General features: G+C 41.6%; 1 protein-coding gene across 1 annotated transcript in view; it reads left to right on the top strand.

Annotated features, from left to right (window-relative positions):
• The window catches only part of luzp2 (leucine zipper protein 2), an 82,604-nt gene extending 62,300 nt beyond the window's left edge, over positions 1-20,304 (top strand). The window contains exons 8-12 of the mRNA XM_061068595.1: positions 731-805; positions 2,024-2,191; positions 10,729-10,833; positions 14,880-14,954; positions 20,194-20,304. Coding sequence (XP_060924578.1) covers positions 731-805; positions 2,024-2,191; positions 10,729-10,833; positions 14,880-14,954; positions 20,194-20,304 — 534 coding nt within the window. The remainder of the gene's footprint in view (positions 1-730; positions 806-2,023; positions 2,192-10,728; positions 10,834-14,879; positions 14,955-20,193) is intronic.
• Positions 20,305-21,091: the final 787 nt, after the last annotated feature.

The raw sequence follows: 21,091 nt of genomic DNA, 5'->3' as shown, positions 1-21,091 counted from the left end.
ACCCAAAACACCCCAAGCACTTTTTTTTGTTGTCCCTTGTTTGCCGGGTTAGTCGACCTTGGCTGTTTCAGAATGTGGGTCCGTGCAGTCCATCACTTTGAGAGGCCAGTAAAAGACACCCAATAAAGGTTCATGGCTCAAAGTCCATCAGCGAGGACAGTTTTACACTGACTGAATGCAAATGATCCCAATACAACTTTTCCCTTTTCTTCTCGATAATGAATTTATCAATAATAGAAGACCCCCCCCCGCAGGGCGCCCTGCTGATCTGCTCACTGTTACTGTACATCGGCTCATTCACTGAAAAAAGGGGATTAAACTCCAGTAATGATGTTCATTAAGAGGTTTGATGGTTTTTGGGCGTCTGATGGGAACTGAATATTATCTGAATAACCTCTTGCACTTCCTGTGCTCCAGGAAATAGAAAGGTATCATTCAGCAGAGCGGTTTAGGGCCAAAATTAAACTAATGATTAAATGATTGAATTGCAGCTTTATGATTATGGAGGTTTATGAGATCCAAGTACTTTCAGACTCAGAGTTAAATGCATATCAACGACAATGAGTTCCAATGCTGGATCGATTTGTGTCGTATTACAGATTCTCATTCCTTTGTGCTATGGATTTGTGTTATTGATAGCACTGCTGAGTTGAGCTGGGAAACGGAGACGTGCTTTGTTTGCACGGAACAAAGAAGCTTCGGCCGTTTCAAAAGTCCTGTCTTTGTGCAGGGGCAGCAGCTGATGGACCTGGAGCACAAGTTAACCATCGCCAAGGAGGAGCTGGAGAAGACGGCTCTGGATAAGGTGAATAACAGGGAAATACTACAACTTATTTTATTCTCCCCATTGTTTTTTTACTGCTTTATTTATTTATTTGACGTTTAACCTTTAGCTAATTTCGCCTCTCTTGCCTGACCCATTTAAACCCTGAATAGAGAAATGGTATCTAAATTATTAAATGAAGTATGTGTAGTAATATTAGTCTGAATAAATCCCTTTGAAAGCTGCTTTCAGACGTGCACTGAACTGCAAACAACTAGGAATGCACCGATATGGAAATTCTTGGCCGATACCGATATTTGTTTATTTTGTTTTTGTTGTTATTCATTCACACTTTTGTGCCAGGAAAAATATTAAATAATTATTTAAAAAGCACTGTTTTAAATTGTTTCAGCCCTTTATCACTCTTATATTTTAATGAGCACAAATTCAATCAGATTCATGAAACAATCTTTACTTTAGCTAAACTTTATTTAAAGGAGACATTATTATGCCCATTTTGCCACATGTTGATATGGTTCCTTGGGGTCTTAATGAAATGTCTGTAACATATTTTGGTCAAAATACCACAAGGATAATTTCAAACAGCAACCTTTTACCCTGTCTAAAACAGCCCTCCTCAGATTGATATGTTTTGAGTTTGAAAAGTAAACTCCAGAGAAGTCAAGTCTGAAAACAGCTTTAGAGAGCAGGTGTCCGAGGATGAACGTGAACTGTTAAAAGTAAATTAAATAGAGGTTTCCATCCTCGGTATTCGAGAAATTCCTCATTAAAGAAGGTTAATTCTCAAAATGTTTTGCTTCAGCAGATTGAAGACGAGCCTCAGCTTTAATTCCTGAGGTCTAATGTTGTTTTTACACATGTGGTTATTGAAACGCTGTCACTGGGAGCGATGAGTTATAAATGCACGTGGAGAAAAGTGCTGATCAGGAAAACGGGGTCGTTCTGCTGCTGGAGCTTTGACATCAGAGGCTGTTATAAAGTAATCACACCAACCGTTCTGTCCATTATCATTATTATTGATTAAAGGTAAATGATCTTTTGAACATTACGTCCGCTCCTCTGGTGAGTTCCACTTCACGTGTTGCCTAACGACGCCTCCCGTGCCGGTTTCCCGCTCTCGTCTCTTTACACCACGAACCTCCCGTGGCTTTATTGCTTAAGTGAATCTCTCATGTGGATGGAAGGAGGCATGCAGCAGCTCAGGAATCTTCTTGTGTGTGTAATCTTGTTTGGGGACAGGAGTCCCAGCTGAAGGCGCTGAAGGACACAGTTCACATCTGCTTCTCCGCCGTCCTGCACAACCAGCCCAGCGGCAGCCACAGATTTCCCGCCGCCCCCACCCACTTGTTCAGATACTCATCGCTCATCAACAGCTCCAGAGTCACCTTTCAGCAGCCGCACGCCAAGGTAATTCAGTGTTCACCGCACCTCACTGTGATTTAATGTTTATTCAAAGAGACGACCTGCAAGTGTTGTAAAAAAAATCCAACCTTTTTATATGGAATAATTGAGGTGAGCTTGGTTTACTGTACAGATGAGGTCCTGCTGTCCTTGAGCCAACACAAGCTCTGAGACTTCAACATGTGCTCTGCAAAGATTAACAGTTTATATTGTTCATCTTTCACTAAACAGACCTTGAGAATGTATTTTAAAATACTTGAATCTGTATCTTTCAACTATGAAATACCTCTTTTCTTTATCGCTTGTAACCTTGAGATGTTTTGCCGGTGTGTTTGTATGTAAATGGAATGGAAAGGCGTCCTGGTGACATGTTACAGACGCAAACAAAAACAGCTACAGTTTTTCCTCTCATCAACCTGCATGTGTTTCTCTCAGGTTTATAATTACTGGCACAACTCAAGCTCATTTTTTCCTCCACTGCTGCAATTATATCTAGACCAAAATGACTAAAAGCAGCTGCAATTATAAGAAATTACAGCAAAACATGTTGTGCCGTACATGTCTGTCAAAGGCCTTGTTCACTGTGGCCCTGGATGAATTAACACAGAACTCCTAATGCAACATGCATTTCCTCCTTCTTTTGACTCATATCAGAACCGTGAGCACCATTCTGACTCGTACCAGGAGCAGATTATTAACAACGGCGCTTTTCCTTTTCGGTGAAACTTATCAGAAGCCCACGATGCCAAAGAGCCACAGTGTAGAACATATTGATCTAAAGTGATCTAGTTAGTTGACGTACACTCACATATCCAGCAACACCCAAAATAAAACAGGGCAGTGGAAGAGGGCTCCTTATCTTTTACCAATTTTTTATTTATGGGGCAAATATTGTGGAAATGTTCTTTCTAACCAGTTATTAAGCAATGCATCCACTAGAGGACAGCGCAGAGTCGAGACTTTCGGACAACTACAAACTTTGCCACAGTGGACGAGGTTGGGATAACGTAACTCATTGTAAAAGCCGTCTAGACAAGTTTCTTACCAACTTGCAAAAATGTCTATGTCCTACAATCATCTCGCTTTTCTGCTTCGTCCATACCTGTAATATTTCAGAAGACATGTACAGGAGAATCAGTTTTTATATTTATCCAACGTTGAGCATCCATGAGCCCTGATCATTCCACAATCTGTTTCGCCAAAACCTCTGAGTTTTAGAGGTTTAGTTGAAGACTGGAATGGCTTTAATGTATAATGTGTTGGGTGGGAGGTTCAGATAGGTTCGGTGTGGGGCCCTGAGGCACCTCTTTGCCCGGAGCCACCAGAATCCCTGGAAGCCCTCCTGAGTGTCTGCAGTGAAGAGGCCTGTAGCCCTGAGTCCTCCTCACAGTGTCTGGTCAGTTGTTTGTTGCCGGTGACCTGAGTTTAAACTCAGCAGCTTCAGTGTCTGAGGGGGAAATAAGAGATAAGTTTGTTTTGTCAAGTGAAAAATGGAAAGTAAGTGGGATTTGGGATTTGCCTCCGTCTGTCTGTGGCGAAGTATAATTTTCCCGCTGACTTTCCAGATAAGATAAGCAGGCTGCTGTTTTTGCATTTTTGAGGAAAAAAACGATTTTTCCTCTCCTCTCTGCGTAAACTTTCTCAAATTAAAATTCATTTCACGCTGTAACACCCGGCATGGTGACATCATGGAATATAACTCTGTGCCAAACTTTTCACCTCACCGCACATCGGAGCGCACGCAGCATAATGTCTGAGTTCTGAGTTTAAGTGTTTGCTGATTATTACGTCCTATTCAAGTGGCTACTTGTCAGTTTGATGCCCTCAGCGTCGCTTTCTAGACAGAAACAGCCCAAGGAAATAATCATGACCAAACACAACAGTTGGGCAAACACGAATCCAGAGGTTTTTCAGAATAATAGCGCATCTAAATCAAGCTGCTGTCGTGGTAATTGATGTCAGTCTTTATATTCTGTAGCTCTGGAAGTAAAGCCCAATTACTTCAGGGCATTATGGGAGTTTTTGGTGTGTTGGGAGTTAAATCTGTTCCCTGTGAAATTATTAATTCAATGTGACACAGCCTTTGTCTCGGGCTTGTCAAAGTCAAGGTCGCAGCAGGCTCGACTGAGGGATCAGGATTTAATCCCTTTCAGGAGTAAAAAAAGGTGACTGCCGAGAGGATTCACTGTAAAAAATAGGATTAGGCCGTCAGTGTCGATAGTGCTTCTTGTTTTACTTGTACAGCACTTTCACATTTTGAGAATAAAGTCATGTGTCAAGGTTTTATCTGGTCAATACCCTTTTAATTATAAAAAAAAACGATCCAGTCTGATTCATAACAAGTCCACAAGTCTTTCTGTTTCTCTGCAGAGCTGGAGCAGAACGTCACTTTAGTTTCTTGAGGATTTACTTCACAGGACCAACGTTGTGTCCCCCCCCCCCCCCCCCCCCACCAGGGGGTGTCAGCCTCAATCACAGATCCTGTTAGTTCTGATTTCTGACACTCGGTCGCTCTGTGACTCTGGAACCATCGAGTCGGCCACAGCCGCACTGGGGCTAATCTGCCGGGATCCTGGAGAGCAGTTCTGTCTTCAAGAGGCTTTTCTCTCCTCACAACTTACTGGGCCTCTGTTTCACGGCTGCCTCACACATTTGACACACCACTTATGTCGTTTTTTTTATTTGTCTATTTATTTCCTATCCTGCTTCACTGCCACTGAACCAACCAGTGCCACGATTGTTCCTCTGCTGGGGCATCATACAGAGCAATAGTCTCTAAAACCCACTAGCACCTGACGACCAGGCTCCACGATAATAGTAGGAAAACATGCGATAATGTTGATATCGCAATGACATTACATTTAAGATGTATTGTACAGCCTAACTAGAGAAAAAGGCAAACTCCTCTACCTGAAATGAGGAAGGAGTCTATTACCTTTTATTAGCAGGTTCATCCACATTCAAAAACCTGCGTATACACGTCATTGTTTGTATAAGAGGTTGACTTTAGCTTTCTTTCCACATTTAAACTCTTTTTAAGCAGTATAACATGATCAGATTGCAGTTTTTTAATTCTCTCATCCTCTTTGGAATAAAACAAGGCAAACAGGGAAAAATGTAAGCGTGTGTGTAAAATAAGCATCACACAAGCATCACACAATAAATAAATAAATAATCACACAAAGTCAAGATAGGTGCAGGTTGATATTTTTCTTAAATGCTTTATGCTAATGAAGTTATTTCTTCCCGCTGCATTAGCATACAAACAGCAGCACTCCACTTGTGAGCAGTAGCTTATCTCCTGTAGGCAGGTTACAGTTTGACAAGGCTCGTGTGATGAATCTGAGCTCACCGGCACTGGAACGATTACTGGGCCGCTCCATCTGTCCACTGGGCCTGTGCCTGTGGAGGTGGGTCACATCTCCTGTAAATCACTGCCACATTTATCTCAAATTAAGTTGTGGAAAAAAAAGCACACAATCGTACTTACTGTGTGTGAAAGAGGCAAACAGCCGAGTTGTGGGGAAACAATCCACTGACAGGGAGGCAAATGTCAAGAACTGGGCTCTTTGATGACCCCGTGCTGTTTCTCATTAAAGTCATTAACGCCACAAAAGAGCTCAGCCATGTTATTACAATCCTTTATCTCGCTTTCTGTTCTGCGGTTTTTGACATATTAGTGTGAGCGAACGCATGTAGTTAAGACATGCTAATATTTCTACAAACGCACGGCTAATCTCCCGCTAATTGCTGTTGGTGATCAAAAGGCAATTATTTTCGCACGTAGCAGGGCGCAACAGCTGCGCTACCCCCGGAGTAGACGGCGGGAATAAAATGCTCCACATACGAGACAAACATTTATCCACTTTGAGTTTCATGAGGACACTAAGATTGAAGTCGGCTTTGTTTTTCTTCTTAAATCCAAAGTGGGAAAGTGGAGGGAGGTTTGCTCAAGCACTCGCTGACACCGCTCGGAGATCCAAGCTCTAGGTGGGAGTAAACGTAATGGACCTTAAGCACTGGTGGTGGCCAGACACTCGCAGCCCCCCCGCTCACACACACACACACTGTTTTTCTCGCTGGTGAAAGATTCATTAGCGCAAGGATGCAGAGATCAGCAAGATTGGAGAGGAAGTTGCTTCATATTTAACTGTCTCGCGTAGGGAGCCAATTCTCGTGGTCCGATAGCATGCAATTTTCATCAAAGTAATGGGAGATGATGTCTGAGATGCCCGGAGCCCTGTGTCGGCGGAGAAATCGGGCATTTCATTGCCCTGCTCTCAGCACTTAATATTTACTTTTATGATTGTTTCCTTGTGTACATAAAGCGACCGGAAATTCATCTCTGCCACGCAGGGAGGAGATAGGAGGTGGATGACTGAGCCAAAAAAAGCAACGATATTTATCAGCTGACGTTGGACGGTAGAGGAACATTCGCTTCAATACCTTTACCAAGAAGACCACTTAAGTAATGGTTCCGGATAAAGCTCCTAGATATTAAACTTTCATCGTCTGCCAGTTACAGGTAAGACGATAAGGCAGAAAATGCTTATTTTAAGAAGAGAAACCCATCATGGTTCCATCTCTATCCCACTGTCCAAATGCAGTGAACTGTCTAAATGCAGTGAACAATCAAACAGAACATTCCCTGATAGTAACTGTTCTCGGTTGAAGCACTTTATCCAGGTTTATCATGTTAAACACTTCCCCTCTTCCATCGCTCCACTGTAAAATTCTGCTGATTCTGACGGATGCTGTCAAACGTTGGGAAATAATGCATGAAGCGTTCGCCCACAAGCGGCCACATCCACGAGCAGAGCCGCTTCAACTCATCCTGCCCTGGAAGATGTTGCCTGAGCTGACGGAGGAAGAATGGGCTCCGACAGTGACGGGTTGCTTGCGTTTCAACCATCTTGGTTTATGCTCAGAGGAGAACACTTCTGACCCAGATTGGGAAGGCACCATATCCCGGCCTGGTGCAGGAGCCAGACGGCTGCAGACACGTTCATCTTTCAGGAAACATCTCCTGGAAAAACACACGTGTTAATCGTTCTTCTATTTGGTGAAGACAAGACAAAATCCACATGTTGCTCCATACGTCACGTGCAACTAATTTGATCTAATCAAATATTTTTTAAATACATTTTTTAGGTATCTATCTTACGTTTTGTTTCATGTGCAACTAGACGGAACCTGAACTTGACGAATACATCCACCAAGGCCCAATAGTCCCTTTAAAATTCTGAAACTATTGTAGATACATGTAAACTCCTGATTCCAGACTCTTCTAAACGTTGGTGAAAGTTTCAGATTTCCAGTGTGTTAACATACAGCAGCTACAAAAAGGACACTCCCCTATGAAAGCCCATTTAAATTAGCTTGACCTGGATCTTTATTTGGATCCACTGATCACACTCATAGATTTCATCCCCTGATAAAACGTGCCTGATAAAAAAATGTCCCCTTCAAGATGAAGGCATTATTCCCTGGGGGATGAAATGTAACCCCCAAAAAATATGCCTTTTCACGGGTAATTATTAAATTGCAAATTACTGCACAACGAATAAAGTAAAGTGTCACTATCCAAAGTAAATTATAGTGATAATATTCTTGTATGATTTTAAATGCAGGACTTGTAGTTGAGGATTTCTACTTTGTTCTCTAGGTAATTTTACTCGAATAAAGAATCTGAACACTTTCATACACTAGGTGCTCATAATAAGTTAATGTGCATGTAGGATAAAAACTGAGTATATGTAGGAAATGTCAAACATGTAGATTTCCTGCACGGCTTGCAAATGTCAAGATATTTCACAACATGTGTCAATTGACAGGTTGACCTTTTCTATTGTTGTATTTCTCTCTTCCCGCCTACGTGAGCCGCGGAGCTGCAGATCAGCGGCGAGGTTAAACTGCACAGATTGTTCCAAGTACGAGTCGCTGACTGTGTGACGACTTGTCACCGGAGCAGTGAACAGTTTGCACGTCAACTTGAGCTTGTTTGAAAAAATGTCAACATTCTCCAGTGAAGTGGAAGAATCAGCCGAGGACATTGTGCTGCAGAGTCGGTATAGTTCAGAGAAAACTGATTCAAAGGACTGTCAGTAAGTCCGCAGGCAAATAATATATGTTAATTTGCAATTAAAAATTATAGACACGCAGAAACTTGGGCAGCAGATGTTGTGTTTCCTTATTAGTGTTTGCTAATGCAAAGCAGTTGCAAATGAAGACCAACAACTCGCCTCGTGTTTTAAACTTCAGTCTGATGCGCGTCCATATTTTTGTCATTGTGTCTCTTAGACTCAAATCAACAGCGTGTCCGTCACTGTCTGACGTCCCCTCCTCCGTCTGTCGCTCATTGGTTCCTACTGAAGACCTTCAAACACCTCATTAACTTATAATTACATTTCATAACAAATGCCCTGGTCACACTAATGAGGACTTATTACAAAACAAATGTTTTCCTCTGTGTTCGAGCCGCTCGTCCGGAAACAAACAGCGTTTTAAATCATGTTTTGGAACGTTTTCCAAAGTAAAGGTCTTTGATATATGTACGACAGCACAGATATTGGACGTTTAAAGTTATATACAGGTATGACCGGTCGTTTCTGAAGAGGTCACGGTTTTAAATAAACATTTTCTAAAAAGATAATATCTTTATTTGCTGCCAGCACCGAGATGGATGTACCGAAACCCAGTTCAGAATTATGACGCAGGCTATGAATTTGACTTTAAAGCATTAAAGAATCGATGAAGATGATGAGAAACATGAGTATTTACTCTTATGATTGTTTCCTTGTGTACATAAAGCGACAGGAAATTCATCTCTGCAAAATGGTGAGTTTCCGTTTGGGTTCAACTCAGTGGTACCGCCACTCATCAGTATTCACACCAGGTCGTCCGTGTTGACGGGAGGAAGTTGACTGAAGCCTGGCATGCAAACAGCCGACGGTTCTTATTTACCACTTTCTTGGCCTCTAGCAGGGAGCATTTCTCACACCACTGGTTTTAAGTGCATCAACCCAGCGAGAGTCCTGTTTTTCATGTGGACATCATTTCAGGTGGTTGTGGTAGAGACGGCTCTTCCAGCTCCAGAGAGAACAGGTTCATCTCCGAGCGTCCGTCTTGTTTACCCCCCCACCATCCCCACATTGTTTTTCACTGCTGTTTGCGGCAGGTCACTTTACTCAAACATCGTTTCTCATCACATGCAGCGCGGGAGAAAAATCCCAAAGCTGCTTTCTGGACTCACTTCTCACTCCGAGCTGATCTGTGCATCTTTATTCAGACATCAGTCACAGGCTGGTTTGAAGGTGGGACCTCTGGGACCTGCTGGTCGGTGCACAAACAACTCTACAGCTCAGTTTGGTTTCAGAACAGAATCTGAGCAAAACAACAAAACACAATGGTGATGGGGATCAAGCTTCTATTGTTTATAATATCTGTCTAATAAGACATAGATTTCCTTTGTGTAAACTGAGCTTTCAGCCGATATCCTTGTTTCATAAATCATAAACCATTTGACTCGGGACGCACGTCATGCACAAATTGGTCTCTCAGCTTCTAGATTAACTTAGAATGAGTTCATTCACTGTAATTAACCCCAATTATCAATCCACTGTGACGTGGCTCATTACTTTGTAATCCACCATTTAAAAACGTCAAGTTTGGCTTTGTGTCAAGGCGCCATCTTGGTTCTTTGAAACCAGAAGTAACCATATCTGGAGGTTCAGGGGGTGGAGCCTGATTCAGTCAGACTCCACCCCTTCCTATATCTGAAACCTGCAAACTTGCCGCTAATGCACGTCTCGCTTTGACTGCATTTTGCTGCTTCTCTGTCAACGTGCTGCCAGTCTTTCAACCGTTAATCCTGCACGCTAAGCGCTAACTGCTATCGAGACACAGGCTCTGTTCTGTTAACATGTGACGTTGACAGACGGGACCTGGCAGATGATTGAAAAGCTCCTGGCAGACACATATACACTCTCTCTGCATAGATAAGAAAAGTATATATCTTTGGGGAATTGGGATGCGGTCGCAATTTGCTCCCTACAAAACTCATATTCTCAGTATTTAGTATCAGACGAGGATACTTTTTTTAAGCCTACTTTGTAAACCAGAGTTTCGAAGCAGTTGCTGTGGATATGGAGTCTGACTTTTAACTCTTTAAGTTCTAACAAAAACACAATTTAAGCAGATATGTTGATATTAAGGAAAGGTTTTGATCTTTTTGCATCATGTGTGATGGTTAATTATTTTTAGTACGTTCACCTCCAAGCTCTAATATCTCAATATTTCTCTTTTTAGTTTGCAATCGCTCCACTTTTTCCCATCCGGCCTGTTGGGAGCTTGTGATTCCACCACTAATTTTTTTACTGCAAATAAATGAGCTGAATTGGTTGAGATACACCATCATAAAACAAGCAGTTATTAACATTTGAATCAGAATTGATTTAATTGACTTTCCTCGGCTGCATCAACGAGACATTTACACGTTATAGTTTCAACCCCAAGTTCAAATGTTTCTTGTTTTTTCTTTACAGGACATCTCCAGACTCCAGAGAATCGTCAGCGACAGTAAATCACCCGTGAACGTGGCAGTAACGAGGAGAGAGGGTGTCGGAGTGAAAGCGTGCCAGATGGAAAAGGTGAGTGTTCCCACTAATTAAATTGTAATGGCCTGTGTGACCTCGGGGCCTGGATCCATGACGTTCATCTGTTCACTGAATTCATGCTCAAGTCCCTCAGCAGGAGTCGAGCACTACAAGTGTCTCCAAGAGATTCATTAGCTGGAAGAGTTAATGCAACAACTGTAACAGGTTCCAGGCGGATGATTCTTAAAGTTGATGTCTTTTATCGTTTTGAACATAAAATAGTTGTTATTGCAAGTTACCAGAGGATTTTTACTGTCGCACTGAAAACATTCCTCATTTCTATAACTTCTTTCAATCAGAGAATTTGCTGCTTCTTTTATAATACATTGTGTGGGTTTGAATTTTGAGACAATAGACGTAAAGATAAAGAACTCGTCCTTGATAAGTGTGACACAAGTTATTTATGCCATTTCAGACAATGACAGGATTTCATCAACAGAAAAAAAAATTCTAACTATTTTGAGAAGAATCTTCTCTTTTCTAACCGAGCAAATGAAATGTCTTTGTTTTTTGAAATGCTGGCCGGATAAAAAAAAGTTATGTCAACTTCAACTTGACGATTGTGAAACTGTAAAGACACTGAAATGATACATTTTGCCATTTTCTTCTTTTCAGTCCAGTCTTGTAATGTGAGGAATTCAAACAAAGACTATTTGCAGAACAAAATGTTGCTAATGTGAGGTTGACCTTTGACCTTTTATCTTAAATGTCTTAATAGATTATTACCTCTGCCAGTTAGATTATGTTTGTCTGTTATTTATCAGCATTTCAAAAAAAATCTACTGGACAGATTACCCCGACACTTGGTTGAAAGAATTTGTAGTACGTGTCAGGGAAGAACTCATTATTATCTTTGTGCGGATCCAGGAATGTTTTTAACTTTAGTTCTCCCAGGGAATAATTAATGGGTCTAGATTTTAACTTGAATGAATTTAAGAGGACTGTTGTGTTTTGATTAATGCTCGTCTGGTTTGCGTTGAATTTCTTAAGCCAAAAACACGGTGGTGTGAGTGACCCTGACCTTTGACATTTGACCACCAAAAGCTTTTCAGTTCATCCTTTGGTCCAAGTGAACGTTTGAAATAAATTCTGTGTTAAATCTCAGTAAAAGACAAACTTTGCACATTCCAACTGTCCTCAAGGAGCCTTTGAATCACATCTTCACTCGACCAGAGCAAACACAGTTTTACACTGAGGAGCTTTTGGAACATGTGAAGGAGTCGAGTCTCCCACTGACACGTTGAAAACAGTGATTAAGGGAGAAAAGAGGAAACAGTCCCAGACCTCTCCTGTGGAAACAGAGATACTCAGGACTCAGGTCCGCAGCCTCTTCTCCTCCAGGACCCAGGCAGCCGTGACCAGTCACTTATCCAGAAGGTAAAGAGGCTTTGACAGAAGCAGGGAAGCAAACGTGGTCCATAAGGATTTTTGACAAGCGATTATCAAGAAGTATTACGGGATAAGTTGACAGACCTCAGGCTCGCCGGCCAAAGAAGGAAATTACCATCTGTGGAAACTTTGTCACAGCGATCGGTCCTTAATAAAACTGTGCCAAAAACAATGTTCAGCCGTGTCCAAACATTGAACATATAATTTTGGCAGGGTTTTAAAATTCCTTCAGCAAGTGTGAGAAACCTTGTGATGCAGATAAGAGGAGACAGATTTGAAACAGAGACTAAGATGTTGTGTTTGCTCGTGAGCGCCGCCGCATTTCGTCCTCTCCTCCCTGCGGGCGCCGCCAGGAAATGAGGAGCGACAGTGTGTTTGTGTGTGTGTGTGTGTGTGTGTGTGTGTGTGTGTGTGTGCGTGTGTGTGTGTGTGTGTGTGCGGTCCCCCGGCCTGTGGTGTGTGGTTTGAAAATGAAATGTGAAAGGTTCACGGGCAATCTAATACATGATTTGCTTTTCATAGACAAAGCTCATACTTAACAGGTTGAAATGTATACGCCGCCGGTCAAAGGTTTTAAAACACCTCAATCTTTCCAACTCAAATTTACATAATTCAATGTCTCGGGGTCCTTTTGTACCGAGTGAAACCCGGTCGCCTTCTGCGAGTTTCAGACAGCTGTCGTTTTCCATTCAGAGGACTCACTGTGTTTGAAAAGCAAACACACCTTCATCCATCGGAGCACCGCTGCGTGTGTTGGTCCTAAAATAACCTGTAGACTGATGCATTGTTGGCGTTTTCACCTTGGATCAACAAAAACTGGGACTAAAAGTCAAAGTTCCATTAATTAACTGGGGTGCAATACAAAAACATAATAAAGATAACATGATAAAAGTTTAATATCTGCCATTATCATAGTAATTTGTCAACATGCAATTGTATCTGGCTTTTACAAGCATTTAGAACCATGCACCTGGAACTAAAACCTTTTTATCCAACGTTAAAGTAGCAAGAGTGAAACACAATGAATTGTATTCCTTGTGTTGTTCTGTTCTTCATGTGAAGCCTCCATCTTCTTCTTTTCTCTTCACGTTTCGGTTCAGTACGTTGCTGGAGGAAGAACCTTGGACCAACCAGTCCGTGTTCTCCCTGCAGCGTGCTGTTTTCCTTTATGATGCACGAGGGGGGGAGTAACAGTTGTTCCAACACCACCTTTGTGCAGAGGATTAATTCATCAACAAAAGCTGCGTTGTAGGAATTGTTTGCATCAACTTTCAAGGCTTTAATTTAATTGCAGTGCTGCAGGAAAGCTCTAAATTAACCCAATTCCCAAACCCTGAAATCCACTAAGAAATATATCACATTTATAACAATTATTAGCACAAAAATGCATGTTTTTAAAAATGTGGGTAAATCTAAAACTAGCAAAGGACTTTTTTCCTGAAGCCATTATGATTTTTTATTCTTCTGTTTCATTACTTTCAAGGTCACAAACACGCCGGTGATTGAGGTCAGTAGATGGTAGACGGCAGCTTGAAGGCCGGGGAGATGTTTTCATATATTTTACTTCAGTCTCTTCAAACTTGATTCTGCTTGAACGGAGACGGATGGTTTTTGATGCTCGTCAACTTGTCAGGCTGAAGGCGGAATATCGACGTGTTCATGTTTCCATAACTGCTGATTAGAACTGAAACTCATAAACACCATCGACTAGAGTCAGATTCTCCATTTCACACTGAAGACATAGCTTGATTTTGGTGGATCTTTCACTGAACTTGAACTCCTTACATTTCAATACAAGCAGGAAAACTGGAGGCGGCAGAGAATCTTTTGACCTGTTGTGTATTTCACAGACTCGTCCTTCACTCATCACTCCTCCCACTTGTGGTGAGACGTGTCCAAACACTCGGTGTAGAGCAGGTGCTACCAAACACTTAATCCACAACGGACCTGATAAAGCTGGAGAGGATTAATTAGTGGACATTAATGTGACAGTGGTTTGTGTTTAAAAAAAAATAGAAAAAATCATTACGACTGATAAAAAAGGGCTTTGGGTTTATCACTCAGAGAAATGACTCACATCGCTTGTGCAGTTCTGTGAAAGAACAACATCCTGTAAGGCTGCGACTTATGATTATTTTAAGTATTGATTGGTTCAGGATTTATCATTTTGTCCATAAAAGGTCATGAAATGTTGAAAAATGTCCGTCTCATCTTTTTAGGGCCCAAGGAAACATCTGGAAATTGTTTTTTTATCGAACCAGGATCCAAAAACCGAGCGACATTCAATTTAACACGGTGCAGAGAATCAAACAAACTAGAAAAGCAGCGAACCAACAAATGTTTGTGGTATTTCTGTTGAGTAAATTATTTGAGTGATTATCAGTCATTTGATCTGCAATTTTCTGGTTGATTACTGTCATCAAATCTCAATTCCAATGAGAAAGTTAATTCGATGATTCCACAGATGCAGAAGTCCTCGATGAAACGCTCCGTAACTTTCATGTGAAAATCGAAAGGGCATGTTAATGTCACTGATTTGAGTCTATTCATCGTCTGCGTCTGTTCATCTCGGGTTTCCTCTGAATAAACCCAGTTTCCCGTCATGTTTCACCTTCACTGCTCTCTGAGATATTCTCCCTCTGCTTCCACAGACCGGAGGCGACTGCTTCCAGAACCAGACGGAGGAATCGGCCCCGGACAGTAAAAAGCAACCAGAGGCCGAGCAGGTGAGCCTCACTCGGATTTCAGTTTATACAACAGCAAATGTAAAATACTCACATGTCAATCTGGTGAAATCTTGTTTTTCTTCGGCAGAGAAATGATCAGTTAATTAATTAGGGTTAGATATTAAAAAAAAGGTTTTTCTTAACATAACTAAACAACCGTCTCATAATTTCCGCACCTTCTTCAAACAAATTCATATCTTCAGGTCACAAATGATTTTTCTTTTTCCTTTTGAAAAACATCTGAGTTTTTCTAACTCCACTGGACACTGGTTTAAATTAACATTTCACCAACAGGAGTAAACAATGCGTTTGTCTGGGACTGTTTTCCTGCCGCAGATTAATTTGGTGCATTATTTACAGAACTGTTAATGACGTGTGTCCACGACTCAGAATAAACTCCACAGCCGCACGTTTGTGCTGATGAAGAAACTTCCAGTGCATCTCTGTGCTGCTCACTGATTTGTTTTTAATAGTATTTGGACAACAATGCTGCTCCAGTGCACAAGAGATGAGGCTTTTGGGAAATACGTCTGTGGGATTAAGCAATTCTTGGTTTTAGCCTTTTGTGGTCAAATATAAAAATATTGAATATAATCAGCTTCATCTTCTAAATTGCTCTTTTGTGGTGGATTATAGCAATTTGTCATTTTCAGTCTGCTGCAGCTCTGAGAATAAGTGACTGCTTCACACAGCAATTTAATAATCAACACGTTTAAAACACGTAGGAGAGACAACACAGATTTACATGAACTAATAATAATATAAACAGGATTGCAGGGACAATGCAAACCTTGTTGAGCGCTGGATAAACCCCGATCAGGCAATGCTCGCTTTTTAAAATGTATTAATGATAATTTATATCGGCGTCATCATGACATAATTTACATCTTTTGATAACAAAGGATTGTTTCATATGAATAAGCTGTAGATCATGTCTCTAATCTTACTGGTTGCAAATGTTGCATCACCGACTATAAGACATCATTTTATGACTTCACCATGATGTCATGGTGACATTATTCAGTGTTTATTGTCCTATAGGATTCAGCGATACCTTGAAATATGCATTTTTTTAAGCAATGCATGATGTCATTTTCTGATTCCATTGTGACATCACATCACTGCAGTGTTTCTCATGAATTATCTACACTGTCGCGTTCCGTCATATTCTTATTTGTCCCGCCACAGTTTCATAACGACACGATAAGATCTCTCACTCTGTGTTTTTTGCCATTTCGTCCCTGTCGAGCTGTGGGTGTGTGCATCACTCCTTCCCCAGCTGTCACTCAAAGTAACGATCTGTCACAGTCTGACTGACCATTGACAGCAGAGGTAGAAATCACACCAGAGGCAGTGACCCGTTCAAACATCCTTAAAGTTTTTACCATCTTCAGCAGGCAGGCAGAATTTAGCCTAAACTCACTCACACTGTTTTTACTGTGTGTGTGTGTGTCAGGCTGTTAGAAAGTGTGTGTCCTCCAGGCTGCGCTGGTGCGGCGGGTAACAAAATGATTAAAGTCTTCACCGACAAAATACGACGTGAAAGGACACACAACGTCTGCATCACATTCCTTAAAGAAGTCACCCGCTCTTCTACGATCATATATTCACTGCCCACGCCAGAGCCCACGCACAACCGCCTCCCTCATCATATTATTGAATTGAGTCACACCTGTTTGGCAGCGGCAGATGCTACAGCAAAACAATGCATCTCATTTCGGCGCGATACTGTCTAACTGAGCGGATGCCTTGCATTCCAAGTGGCAGGGATCCATTTTTAGACACGGAGACTATTTGCACAAGAATTCGCGAACGTTCCAAACGAGATCTCGACAAACGGGTGGATTCCACGTCGCTGGTGTGTTCTGTGCCAGAATAAGATTCAGAGAGAGAGAGAGAGAGAGAGAGAGAGAGTGTGACAAGGACGCTTTATGTAAAACAACAGTTGGATTGTGTCACTGACTCCAAGCAGAACTAAATAATGGTATTCTCTTTCAGGATTAATGTAGTGAAATCACTCAACATAACATTTTACTGAAGTCGCAAAAATTGTCCCCAGAGGATTGGAGCCATTATGTATCATCACAGGATGAAAGACAAGCACAGAGTTCAGTGATATACACAAATCTGAGAGTGAATAATGTATGTTTGACAGTTTTCTAATTGGAAATATCACAAAGTTGACGAAAAGGTGACTTCTCGAGTGTCAGTCGAGAAAAAGTGTTCTCACCTCTAAATAAAACCATGTCTATCTTTATCATTCTCACGGGTTTTCACATTTTGTTGCCCCAATGGATCTGCAATCATCTCTCCCCCCCGGTTGCCTGCCGGTACGCAGCACTTGCCATTCATGGTGTAGTAAACACTTTGATTAGAAACGATTTGCATTCCAGTCTCTGTGGATCAATCTGCATTAAAGTGGCCGTTATTCCTGTCACTGCTCCACCTTCATTCTACTGTATCGTGAGATCGGGAACCTGAGTGGCTTCCCCAGGACAGAGGGCTAGGGTTCCTGTGCTCGGTGTTCTTTGTTCGACACGCAGAAAGATTTTAAAGGAAAACACAACAACATCTGCACTTTTCTCTCTGAGACATATTGTAGAATAAGCAGCAGTCTCGTATCGACTCGGTCTCGTCCGGCAGACTCATCAGGAGAGGCTGGTATCGATGTGGCCTGAACATTGACAACCTGACAGACCGGCCTCACACCCACCGGGGTTTTCAGCCACATTCACTGTTACGTCAACAACATGGAGATAATAACGCTGGTCCAGTTTGTGTAAGCTTTAAAAACCACAGTATGCAACACCAACCTGTCTCACGTTACACTCTAATGTTCGAGTTCATCATTAAGAATCTCTGAGAGGGAAAGTTTGCTTTCCACTGTTTCTTCTCAGGTTAAAAATATAACGTGATTCAGCAAACTCTGACATTCTCAAACAACCGAGCACGTCTGTGAAGCTCGGTGGCATCGCTATTGTTCCTCTCTGACATTCCTGAATTCATTAAAAGTGTGAAAGTGGAAGTGCACACCGGATGATGTGCAAGAATCACAAAGGGGCCAATGTGAGTCAGATATGCAGTTTTTGTGGTTAAAAAAAGAAAATGTTTCATATAGGCTCCATTTGTTTTTGTAGCCAACATATTCCACGAGGAACAGAATCTGCTCCGTGTGACAGTCGGTTAATTAGGTAGTTGACGTGCACCCGAAATAAAACAGTGGAGGAAGGATTCTTACTTTCTAACAATTCTCATCCACAGAGCAAACAATGTCCATTCTACCCAAACTATGCCTGTGACAAACATGATTCTAAATAAAGTCAGAGTTGTACGTATATGGCGTGATAGTGAAAATATATAAAGGCTCTCAATACATACAAAGACAAAGTCCTTACCCACACAACAGCAGCTGAAACTATGAGGTCGGACAACATTTCCACGTCCTTATATTTTATGGTCATTTTGCTCTAACTATTAACTGCACTGCCCCCCTTTGGTTTCCACTGGTATTGCTTTGTTTTTTCTTTGCATGTCTGTGAGCTTTCGAAACACTCGCAAAAATACAGACGAAATAAAAGAGCATTGCAAGAAGGTTCCTTCTGCTCCCGTGTAGACGTATCTAACATTGAGCATGAATGCGCCTTTAGTTGTTGTTCGCTGAGATATAATGTTTTTGTTTGACATCAACTTGACTGCAGACACTAGCAAAGTTTGTAAAAGAACATCCTCTCCTGCTCACAAACTTCTGGATGTTCTTAAGTGAGCTTTTTCTGGTGATAAACAAGATACAAACACCGGAAAAGGGAAAATCCCAAACCCACAAAGTGAACTGCAAACCAAGGTCAGAAAGAGAGAGATGAAGTTTGTGTGCAGATGGAGGAGAATTCACCAAGACTCTGAATCTCATATGGTACAGTTGGTATTTTATTAAAAAGGAACATTGGGGCTGAATGACCTGGGAATTGGTTCCTCGTGCCAGTGAACACTACTTAAACATGCCACTGCTCAAATGGCTGAAACTATTCAAAATGCAAAAGAAGATTGGGTTCCATTAATGAAAAACAGTGGTGCCTGATAATATTCTTTTTCAAATGTTAGCGGGAATTTGTGAACAACAGCAGGAGAACGGGAACGTATCGCACATCCCCCGCAAACACACACACACACACACACACTCATTGTGTTGCCATGTGCCAGTGAACTGTTAACAGGCTGCTGTCAGTGTTGCTCTTCAAAACGCTCTGAATTGCTGCTTTTCCATCTCACCAGGTACTTAATTACATTTATTTTCAAAGGCTGTTCTCATTTTCTCCGGAGCTGAAATGAAAAGCAGCTGGATTCCTGAGCCGCTCTCTTCACAGTCTCCATAACCTCGAATGTTAGAACACAACGGATGTGTTTACCATTCAACTTTAATTTATACCACTAATTTAAACACACTTTCAAATTACAGTTAAATTACATGTATCCGCATTTTATCACAGTCATGTTTGTGTTGCTCATTACAACCATTTTTTGTTTTGGGGGTTTTTACCCCAAAGAAAAATCAAAGATATTCTGGAAATTATGATTCGTACTGAACGCCCCCCCATCACATCCTCACTGTGTTTACCCCTCCCCCACCCAGAAGGCACATTGTGAATTTGTAAAGGTGCATTTTCAAGCTGCAAAAGGGTTTTAAGACTTATTTATGGTTTTCTTACATACGAAAAGATAAATGTCCATAATCAAAATACTCATCGCTGCCGGCATACATCACATCCACTAAAAACAAATGTGGCGATAATCTCCTCTAAGTGTTTTGTCAATATTGAAACATCTTCTTTGTGTCTTACGGTTGTCTCCCCTGAACTATGGGCTACACTGCCCCCACAGGATTTACAGTGGTACTGCTCCTTTTCGTCTCTTTCAGAAGACAAGTACGGAGGAAACTGAACGCAGAGTACCGAGAAAAGGCTCTGTCCGTTTCTATTAACGTAACTAACATTGAGTTTAAATGAGCCTCTAAGTTGCTTCTCAAACTTGATAACTTGTGTGAAACATCTCCAGTCGTCGTGTTGTAATAGCAGCAGAAGCGTTACATCAGTTTTAACTTTAAATTAAAAAAATATAGGTTTTCTACTTCATCTGTATCCCGCAGGTATTTCCTGCTCAGACTACAGACCAGCACATGTCTACAGTGGAACATCACGGTGTCACTCTTCCTCATTATAAATCTGTATCTTCTGAACCCCCACAGCAAAGGAGCCAAGCAGAGACTGGGAAAATCAACACGAAGCTCTCAGACGCCAGCGAGGAGGCGGAGGGAGGCGGCGGCAGCAGAAAGACAAAGCCACATAAAGACAACTGAGCGGACGACGTGTCTCCCAAACTGAGGAGCTCCTGTTGCCTGAAGGATCTTTCTAAGAGCACACACTTTTGCGCACTCTCACAAAAGACAATGTGCGCCCACAAACACACACAGACACACACATACTGACACATTTTAAACACGCACACACACACACACACACACACACATACACACACTCGACAGCTACATATGCGCATATCAGCATTGTTTGCAAAAAGCTGAGACACTGGAATTGTCAAACTTCGAACCGTCATCTGAAAATCCTCCATGGTAAAAACGGCATGCATTCTAGAACTTCTTTTTAAAAAGGTAGCAATGGCACTGGTAACTTGTTTCATGATTGTTCATTTGTTGTTTACTCATCTGAGTTTTCTTCTGATTTTGGACACTGCTTTCTAAATGTGTGATCTTTCTAGAAAAATCCCTTTGCACTGGTGAGGTCTGACACTGTATCCTGTGATAAGTATAAATCAATTGACAAATAAGAGATACCCCTACTCCTATAACTACTACTACTACTACTACTACCCAACTTAGACTATTGTTTGTCACTCATTGTAGCACGGTTAATTTACTCCTCCACATTTTGAAATATAGAGGCTCAAGTTGGCTGGCCAACTGTTCAAGGTTTAATATTTCAGCACTCTTCCTGCCTTCAACACTCCAGAGGCAAAGAGCCAAAGACTCACAATGGGTCGTCTCCCTGAGAATGTGCCATGCACTGAGTAGTAACTCCTAGCTACATGTATCCGTGTTATCTGACCTTTCTGTGTCCTTTCAATAA

Source organism: Limanda limanda, chromosome 3 (assembly GCF_963576545.1).
Source record: "Limanda limanda chromosome 3, fLimLim1.1, whole genome shotgun sequence".
Lineage (NCBI taxonomy): Eukaryota > Metazoa > Chordata > Actinopteri > Pleuronectiformes > Pleuronectidae > Limanda > Limanda limanda.
Note: the sequence above shows the minus strand (reverse complement) of the source record. Positions and strands in the feature narration are given on the sequence as shown.